General features: G+C 57.0%; 1 protein-coding gene and 1 pseudogene across 2 annotated transcripts; both read left to right on the forward strand.

Annotated features, from left to right (window-relative positions):
• Positions 1-450: 450 nt before the first annotated feature.
• On the forward strand, positions 451-1164 carry LOC122211570 (annotated as a pseudogene).
• A 989-nt stretch (positions 1165-2153) lies between these two features.
• On the forward strand, positions 2154-8431 carry SSR2 (signal sequence receptor subunit 2). 2 transcript variants are annotated; one of them, XM_042926191.1, is made up of 7 exons: positions 2154-2236; positions 2657-2811; positions 3935-4033; positions 4659-4767; positions 6798-6875; positions 7903-8051; positions 8210-8431. In XM_042926191.1, the coding sequence occupies exons 2-6, from the start codon at positions 2657-2659 to the stop codon at positions 8011-8013; spliced, it is 552 nt and encodes a 183-aa protein (XP_042782125.1). In that variant the 5' UTR covers positions 2154-2236; the 3' UTR covers positions 8014-8051; positions 8210-8431. The 2 variants fall into 2 exon arrangements, with proteins under 2 accessions (XP_042782125.1, XP_042782124.1); XM_042926190.1 differs by having other exon boundaries at positions 7903-8431.
• The last annotated feature ends 740 nt before the right edge of the window (positions 8432-9171 follow it).

Consider the following 9171-nt stretch of genomic DNA (forward strand, 5'->3'; position numbering starts at 1 on the left):
TCCTTCTGTGTGCAGCTGAGTCTGAGAAACAAAAGCACCCACACTTCCCATCACTCCAATCCTGGAAAAATGCTCTGGGAAGGAATAAGAATTCCCGCAAACAGCAATCGGCACCTCCTTTGTGCTCTGCGTCGCTGCAGGACCTTTGGATAAGTGTACCCCGGGGAAATAGCACCTACGACTAAGGCAGCTTTTCCGGGCCGGAAACAATTGGGGGGAAACATTAAACTGGGGTACTGTGAAAAAGCAGTGTAGTCTGGCAAAGTCAAGGGAGGCTCCTGGGAGGGGGGGGGAATGGGAGGGTGAGGGGGGCGGGGGGGCGGGGACTGGAACATGGCCCTGACCGATAGGTTGGATATGGATAAGACAAGAGCGGATTGGCCTTACAGACAACACCGCCCGGGAACCGCCCATGCCCCCCCCCCCCATGCCCCCCCCCCCCCCCCCCCCCCGGCCACGGTCAACGCCACCTTGTTCTTCAACATCGCCATGGACGGCGAGCCCTTGGGCCGTGTCTCCTTGGAGCTGTTTGCAGACAAATTTCCCAAAACAGCAGAGAACTTCCATGCTCTGAGCACCAGGGAGAAGGGATTTGGTTTCAGAGCTTCCTGCTGTCACAGGATTATTCTGGGATTTATGTGCCAGGGTGGTGACGTCACACGTCATAATGGCACTGGCGGCCAGTCCATCTGTGGGGAGAAATTTGATGATGAGAATTTCATCCCGAAGCACACAGGTCCTGGCATCCTGTCCGTGGCAAATGCTGGACCCAACACGAACGGATCCATCCTTCACCCGCACCGCCAAGTCCGAGTGGTTGGACGGCAAGCACATCGTGTTTGGCAATGTGACCGAGGGCATGAACGTCGTGGAAGCCATGAGTGCTTTGGGTCCAGGAGCTGCAAGAAGATGACCAGTGCTGACTGTGGACAAATCGCATACATTTGACTTGGATTTGGTCTTAACTACACGAACATTCCTTGTGTAGCTCTGGAGAGCACTCCTCTGCCCCCATCTGCTTGCATATTGCATATATAATCTTTGTGCTCCCCCTGCAGTTCCCGGGTCCCGGGTTTTCCTTGCCCCCCCCCTCCCCCGACTAGCTGGATTGCAGAGTGAAGTTTATGATCATGAAATAAAAGTGAAACAACAACAACAAAGAGCAGGTTGGAGGGTGTGTGTAGAGAAGTTGTCATTCATTCCTGGAGTCCCCCCTGTGCTCAGGCATCACGCTAAGCAGTGGAAAACAGAAACCTGTCCTCAAGGAGCTCTAGCGTGGGAGGTGGAAGTGGAGGGGAGGCTAGAACAAACACAGGAAATGTGTATTATTCCACAAGAGTGTTAAGTCCCAGAAAGTAGAAATCTCAGTCCTGTTTGTCACTGTATCCTCGGTACCGAGAACAGTGCAGGCACGAATCTGGGGCTCAATAAATGCATGCTGAATGAAGAAATGCTGCCGTGGAGACACAGAATAATAGTAATGTTGACAGTTACCATTTATTAAGCACATACTTGTGCTAGAAAACGTGCTCAGATACATAATCTTATTGGACCTCCAGCATTTGGAGAGTGCTGGAATTATCTCATTTTACAGATCTGAGAACCAAGGCTTTACAGAAATGACGCCTGCCTCCAGGTTACGTAGCCCGTGAGTGGCAGCCACCGAATTCACGACTGCAGAACCCCACAGGCTGCCTTGTCCAGAACGCTGTTTGGGGGCGTCTGTCTGGCAGCTGATGGAAAAGTGCAGGGAGAGACCCGAGACAGGGCGGCCACCGCAAGGACACAGCGAACAGTAAGGCGCACTAGCCGAAGCGGTCGCGGTGGCTCCGGCGAAGAAAGGATTGCTGTTCTGGCACCTCGAAGCTCGGGGCTTGGCGACTTCCTGGATGCAGGACCTCGTGTGTCTCCTGGAAGTAGAAAGGATGCCGGTAGTCCTGAGAGAAAGAGCTTTCCCCAGGTTCCTAGCTCGCTGGTGCGCCAACCCCGCCTCCAGCACTGCGGGGTCCGCAAGGCAGTGGCCGCCGCGGCCCCTGGAGGTACCGCAGCCCCGCTCGCGTTCCGGGCGCGCGCGGGCGCCGCAGAGCCGGGGGCGGGGCCTGGCCGCGAACTACAATTCCCAGGGGGCATCGCGCGGAACACCGCCGTTTTCGGCTGAGCTCACTTCCGGCCTCCGGGCTGCTGACTCTCTCTTCCGGTCTTGGTGGCCCCCCGAGAGGCCCGTGGGGTGCGCACGGTGAGCGCCGAGCCCTGGGGCGCGCGGAGGCGTGGGTGGCGGCGGCCGGGCGCTCGGTCACGGCGGGCACGGGAGAGGCGCGCCGGCGGGAGACGTGGCTTCCTGGCGACAGGGGGCGCACCGAGCGGGCCGGGCCGGAGGGACCCCGAAAGGGATGTGGGCCAGGAGGAGCGGGGCCCCGGGGAGGGCTGTAGGGAGGACCCCTCGAGCGTGCGCGGAAACCCGTGGGCCCGGGCGGAGGAGGGGGCGGCGGGGTCTCCGGGGCGGACAGGCAGCCTGGCGGCGGGGTCCGCGCTGGTGGCTGATGGGGAAGGGGCTGCGGCCCCGGCGAGCTGGACTTGCCGAGGGACTTCTGCCGGGAAGATCGTGGCGCCCTTACGTGCGTGGGTCGCCCGCCCCGCTCGGCGTTTCTCTCCGCAGATGAGGCTGCTGGCGGCCGTGCTGTTGGCTCTGCTTGCGGTCAGTCGGGCGGAGGAAGGAGCCCGGCTGCTGGCCTCCAAATCGCTGCTGAACAGATACGCCGTGGAGGGGCGAGACCTGACCTTACAGTACAACATCTACAATGTTGGCTCGAGGTGAGGCGGCCCGGGGCGCATGGGGGGGACTTCTCGGGGTTCTCAGGTTTCACGGCTGGGACCAGAGACCAGCACAGCGAGCGGATGTTCTGGACCCGCTTTCACGTTAGGTACCGGGGCCATCGGCCACTTTGTTGAGTCGGGAGAATTTCTGAGTGGGGAGGAGCAAGAATTAGGGTCAAACCAGGAGAGGAAGATGCGAAGGCAGAACGAACCCACATGATCCTTTGTTACCTTGGGGGCGTTCAGGGTTCAGCACGTTGCTCCCTTTCTTTAACTTTATTCGCTGTGGTTTTTTCTTCCACACGAGCCTTAGCCTTCTTCCCCTGTGTACATACACACAGACACACGGAAATTGGGGCAAGAATGAAGTTAGGCCTGTGCCTTCCCGGATATTTGGTGCTTCTTAGCGGTAGAATCCAGTCCTTGATGGAGATTCTTTAGTGCGACAAAGCCAAGTTTCGGTGTGATTCCCATCTGTCCTCTGTATTTCTGATATTTTAGGACAAGCAGGCAGATTTAATTGCTGATCACTTTTTTGGTTAAAGATTTTGTTTTTTACGTTTTTTTATTCATTTTGAGAGAGGGAGACGGAGCGCCATCGGGGGAGGGGCAGCAAGAGAGGCGGAGAGAGAATCCCAAGCAGGCTCCCTGCTGTCAGTGCAGAGACTCAGGCTCCATGCCACCCACTGTGAGATCCTGACCTGAGCCGAAACCCAAGAGTCAGACGCTTAACCAACTGAGCCACCCAGGCACCCCTGATTGCTCCTTTTTTTTTTTTTACGGTGGTTTTTTTTTTTAATATGAAATTTATTGTCAAATTGGTTTCCATACAACACCCGGTGCTCATCCCAACAGGTGCCCTCCTCAGTGCCCATTACCCACTTTCCCCTCCCCCCACCCCCCCATCAATCCTCAGTGTATTCTCAGTATTTAAGAGTCTCTTATGGTTTGCCTTTAAGGTTTTGTTTTTAAGTAATCTCTCCACCCAACATGGAGGTTCGAACTCACAACCCTAAGATCAGGAGTCTCAGGCTCTACCAACTGAGCCAGCCAAGCACCCTAATTATTGATTAACTTTGTATCTGTTACATACTAACCACTTTTGTGCCTCCATTTACAGCGCTGCATTAGATGTGGAGTTATCCGACGACTCCTTCCCTCCGGAGGACTTTGGCATTGTCTCTGGAATGCTCAATGTCAAATGGGACCGGATTGCCCCGTATCCTCTTGACGCCGGGTGACAAAGGCTGGGGGCGGGGGTGGGGGCTGCGGGTGTTGGGGATGACACGAACACATTGCCGCAGTGAGGTCCCTTCAAACGGTCTGGCTGTGCGTGGCCATTCTCCATCACCTCTCTGGATAGGATGGGACGAGAGGAAACTGAGCGTGAGTTAGTGTGGACTTGAGAAAGGAGCTTCCTAAAGTTTAGGTTATGAGGCCCTATGACATACGATACGGGAAGGCGTAGACACTTAGATTTTCTGGTGAGGGTGAGTGTTCTCCTTGGGGTTTTCTTGTTCTTACTCTGTGCCTTCAGCCTTCCTTCGGTTAGTCACTGGCAGTTTCTGTGAGAGTGGCTGGTGTCCCATCCGTAGTACATACTCCTTCAGAAACCTCTGTGCTGGGTACTCGTGAAGAAGCTGGATGTTGAGTGTGCCAGGGACCCGTATGACCCCACACGTTTCGGGCTTAGGAAGAGGTCTGCATAAGCGTCATCGCGGGGTATTGCGGGCGGAAATCGCCGTGTGTTGACCGCTCCCTTGTGAAGGGTGCATTTAGTCCGCAGGCAGAAAGGATGTTACGACACCAGCCTCATTTTCTTCCTTCCTTAACTGTCCGCCCAGCGCTAGCAACGTCTCCCACACGGTGGTCCTGCGTCCTCTCAAGGCCGGCTACTTCAACTTCACCTCGGCAACCGTTACTTACCTGGCCCAGGAGGACGGGCCTGTCGTGGTGAGTGGCCCGGACCTTAGCTGATGCGGCCTAGGTCTGCTTCCCTTTGAAAACTCTTGCAGGAAACCTCCAGGGCGTTTCCTCACTAAATTCTGAGGAAGGTGAGAAGGACCAGAAGCTGGGGCGCCTGGGTGGCTCAGTCGGTTGAGCGTCCTCATGATCTCACGGTTCATGGGTATGAGCCCCGCGTCGGGCTCTGTGCTGACAGCTCAGAGCCTGGAGCCTGCTTGGGATTCTGTGTCTCCCTCTCTCTCTGCCCCTCCCCTGCTTGCACTCTGTCTCTCTCTCTCTCTCTCTCAAAAATAAGTTCATTAAAAAAGAAAAAAAAAAAAAAAAGAAGAAGAAGGACCAGAAGCTGGGCATGTTGTCCTTAGGAAGGAATGTGTTTCAAGTTATAAAGATCCAGAATAGAGTGGTTGAAATGGTGGGAGGGGAGGCCCGTAGCCTTCCCTCCGCTCCACGCCTACTGCTTGGCTTTAACCTGGGACATGTCATTTGACGCCCAGTTTATCGTCGTCTTCGTCCTTCCCATCTGGGTCCTAGGGCACCGGCAGATCATTCCTGGTCTCTGCCGTTGCCGGCCCTTTCCCTTGCTTGGAAGATGCCTGCCGCATGCGCCCTGGTGGTGTAGCTAGATGCTCTCTGCCTCCGGCTTTCCTTCTGGCACGTTCTGCCCACAGACGCTTCGCCCTAATGAGACCACGCTCCTCCCCGCCCTCCCTGCCCTCTCTCATTCTTTCTGTTTGAAGTGTCCCCCCTCCCCCACTTCAGTATCCACCCTCCCCAGGCCCAGCCGTGGGCCGCAGCCCTGGTGTCTGTCTCCTGCTTTTACGCCTCGTGCTTTTTTCCTCCTCGCTCTTTGAGCAGACGTTTGCCGACCGCGTGTAAACTTCAGTAGCTCGCACAGTCTGGGCCACCGGAAGGAACGTCTATCTGTGCCATTCCAGTACTTCTTACTTGTTGGTCTGAAGCCATGCCCCACCCCCAGCTTACTCAGCGGCCCCTTGCGGGCCACGGACCTCGTCTCAGATGTCTCTCCGTTTCTCCCACGTAATAGGAAATCAGTAGTAAACATTCCTTCGATGGGTTGATGAAAAGGTCAGCAGACGTTTATTGTGCCCTGGTGGTGTGCTAAGACCTGGGGACACCGAGAAGACTGGGACACTGTCCTGGTCCTCAGAATGCTCAGGCCTTGAATTTATGAAGGCCTCTGGCAAGACCGTACAAGCGGCCCGTAGGCTACGTGGTGACTGCACGGTAGGGCGGAGACTTCACGGAGTCAGCCGTGGAATAAAACCTAAGATTCTCTGAGCCCCGCTGCACTTTTTTGAATTTTTTTAATAAACCACGTGGAACCAGGCCCTCGTAACCATGGCTCGGCTCTCACATCTTGTGTCCTTTCTGTTTTCAGAACCTACTGTGGGACTGTGGTTCTACCTGGTACTTGATAGGTTAAAAGACACAAGATCAAAGGCTCGGCTGCCCCTGTAGAGCGAGCTTGTTTGCAGGGCTCGGCCTGCTTTCCAGGCAGGAATGCGGGCAGCCCCAGCCCCCCTCCCAGCGTGCCCTTGGGTGGGGCCTCGTGCTTTTCAGAGTCCTTCTCGTTATTTCGTTTGAGCCTCGTATCACTTGTGAGTATGGAAACGTATTTCCACTTGAGGAACGGGGGAGCGGTTGCCAAGGGCAAGCCCTTCCATCACCCGCCTCGCCCTGCAGGGGGCCGGTGGGCCTCTCTTTCCGAGTTGGAGACGCCTGAGGAGGGAGGACTGGCTCCGATCGCGGCCGCACAGCTGGCCCCTGTTTAGAAAAGGCCCCTCGGGTGTCTCCTGGCTCCTGATTTACTCCTCTTTGCGACACACTAAGAATCCTCTGACTCTGTCCAGTCCGGAAGCTTTTCCGCGTCTTCTTGAAGCTGTCTTGAGCCTCCGCGCCCCGAGAGTCTCTCCGCTGAGGATTGGGGTGGGCGGGACTGCCCCCCCTCACGTGAGAAGGACTGGATCTGCCCTGATGCCCTTCTTTTCTCCTTTCAGGTTGGCTTCACCAGCGCCCCCGGACAGGGGGGCATCCTGGCTCAGCGGGAGTTTGATAGGAGATTCTCCCCCCATTTTGTAAGCTCTGCCGAGTCCCCGTACCATTCCCCAGGGACAGGGACGCCCTCTGGTTCTGGGAGCTGTTGGTCCCCTTAGAAGATTTGTGTAGTCTGTGGGTTCTCATCATACCTGTGTTTTTTGGTGTCTGACGCAGCCAGCCAGCAAATGTCCTATGTCCCCGTGGTGCCGGCAGTGAGACCGCAATTGCCCTCTTTCTCTACTCAGCCTCGAGTGGAGTCCCCTCTTGGAGTCCTGGGTCTCTTTTGAGGCTTAAGAGAGTATCTTAGATTCAGAGAGTTGCAGCACACTGGGCAGGCCAAGGAGCGCTGTTGTGGTCCGGTCTCAGAGAGCGTTCTTTGAAGACAGGCCAACTGAGGAAATTCACGTGTGTGTTTATTCAGTGAATAATCGTGAAGTTCCTAATTCTGCGCTCAGTTCTGTGCTTTGCTTTCGGAAGACGGAGGTGACGGAGACACAGGCTCGCTTCCCAGGGGGTAGAGGGCCGTGGGGGGCTCAGAACAAGTCCCGGGAGAAACGGGCTGAGACCGAGACCGCAGACAGGGTGTCGGAGCATCTGACCTTGTCTTCCAGAGTCGGGGAGGGCTTTCAGGGGGAGGTGGTGTTCGACCAGCCAGAGGAGGGAGAGAAGGGCGGGCATCTTGTGTAGGGGGAGTAGCTCAGAGGAAAGAAGAAGGCCTGACAAGCGGGTGTGCAAGGCTGGAGAGCAGAAGGCAAGGGAGAGGAGTGGAAGAGGGGGCTGGAGGTGTGGGCTTGAGTGTCCGTGCAGGGCTGGGCGTCACCCCTTGAGACTGTCTGGAAGAGAGAAGCTTCTCTTCGGTCTGGGTCAGGTCAGGTGAGGCCTTGGGCTCCACAGCTCGGAAGACAGGTGGTCCTGTGGTCAGACGAGCCTTTCCACTAAGGTTCTGCTGAAAGTTTGGGCGGGACTGCTGCCTCTCCCCGTCTCGTCATTAGCCACCCCTCCCCTCCCCGGCCCTCCTGTGCCCTGATCCAGACTTGTAAGCAAGGCCCGTGTTGTCCTCCACAGCTGGACTGGGCAGCCTTTGGAGTCATGACGCTTCCGTCCATCGGCATCCCCCTGCTGCTGTGGTACTCCAGCAAGAGGAAATACGACACTCCCAAGACCAAGAAGAACTGAGTGGGGCGGCCACGACCCTCCCTCCCCAGGAGACCCAGGTGCTTTCCAGATTCCGAAGTGGATCTCGAGTGCAGTCTCTTCTCCCCTCGCCCCTGCCACCCTCTCCTGGATCCTGTCTGCTCTCAAGCAGAGTGAAGGGCGGGGCCTCCCCTCCATCCTGAAGCCGTACCAACAGGGATGCCTCCTTTGCCTCCAGCCTCAAAGGCCCTCGGGTGCCCACTGCCGAGCCGGGCAGGCGGGCGGGGAGAACTCCGAGGGGTCCAGGAGGGACGCTCAGGAGACTGCCTGGTGCTGCCCACCCAGAAGAGGCTGGAAGACGACGTGAAGGCCGAGGGACTCTCAAAGGCATGCCCGGTCTCTGCTCTGGGTCGGGGAAGCTCTGACCAAAAGGGGTTTTCTAATAAAAACTGATGCCACACTGCATGTCTGCTTTCCCGTCCCCGGGGTGAGCTTGGGCCCCGGGGCGTCCCCGCTCCTGGGTAGGTGAGCCGGGCTCTGCTCCTTGCTGGAGGGGCTGTGGTCCTGTTCCCACAGGGGTGTCTGTCCCCTTTGAACACCTTTGCTTTCGTCCCTTGCTTCCGTCTCTGCTCTCACCAGGCCCCACGTGCCGCTCATAAGCTTCCTTGCCTGTGAGCTCCTCTCCGCGGCCGGAGGACGGGGTGAGGGGTGAGCTGAAGGGCGGTCTGCGTGCCAGCAGCTGTTCTCGGGCCCCAGAAGGCATGCTGGTCTCATTTACTCACTGACCGGTCTTGGAAGAGCTTGTTTAATGCCTGGTTCTAGTCCTTTCTCTGTTTAAGAACTAGCTTGCTTTTTCTGTTTAATTATTTAAGTAATCTCCACCCAACACGGGGCTTGAACTCGGGACCCTGAGGTCGAGAGTCCCACGTTCCACCGACTTAGCCGGGCACCCCAAGAACTGGCTTTTCTTCACTCAAATTCCTTTCAACGTCAGCGGAGCCGCAGCCCTGAGGTGTCCGGAGGCCCGGCCTGTGGAAGGACTGTGGTTCCTGCTGCAGCAGCACAGGGAGAAGCCGCTGTGAGCTGACTGGGGCCAACCCAGGAATGCCGTGGTCCGAGAACAGCCTCCCAGGCAGGAGGGAAACCCAACAAACACCCGCTTTGTTCCCGCCACGAAGTTTCCCAGTTTAGATTCTGCTG

This window comes from Panthera leo, chromosome F3 (genome assembly GCF_018350215.1).
Source record: "Panthera leo isolate Ple1 chromosome F3, P.leo_Ple1_pat1.1, whole genome shotgun sequence".
Lineage (NCBI taxonomy): Eukaryota > Metazoa > Chordata > Mammalia > Carnivora > Felidae > Panthera > Panthera leo.

Coding starts and splice junctions, on each gene's coding strand:
- SSR2 (XM_042926190.1), top strand. CDS start 2,657: ATGAGGCTGCTGGCGGCCGTGCTGTTGGCTCTGCTTGCGGTCAGTCGG. Junction 2,812..3,934: donor ATCTACAATGTTGGCTCGAG/GTGAGGCGGCCC, acceptor CTCCATTTACAG/CGCTGCATTAGATGTGGAGT. Junction 4,768..6,797: donor AGGAGGACGGGCCTGTCGTG/GTGAGTGGCCCG, acceptor TTCTCCTTTCAG/GTTGGCTTCACCAGCGCCCC.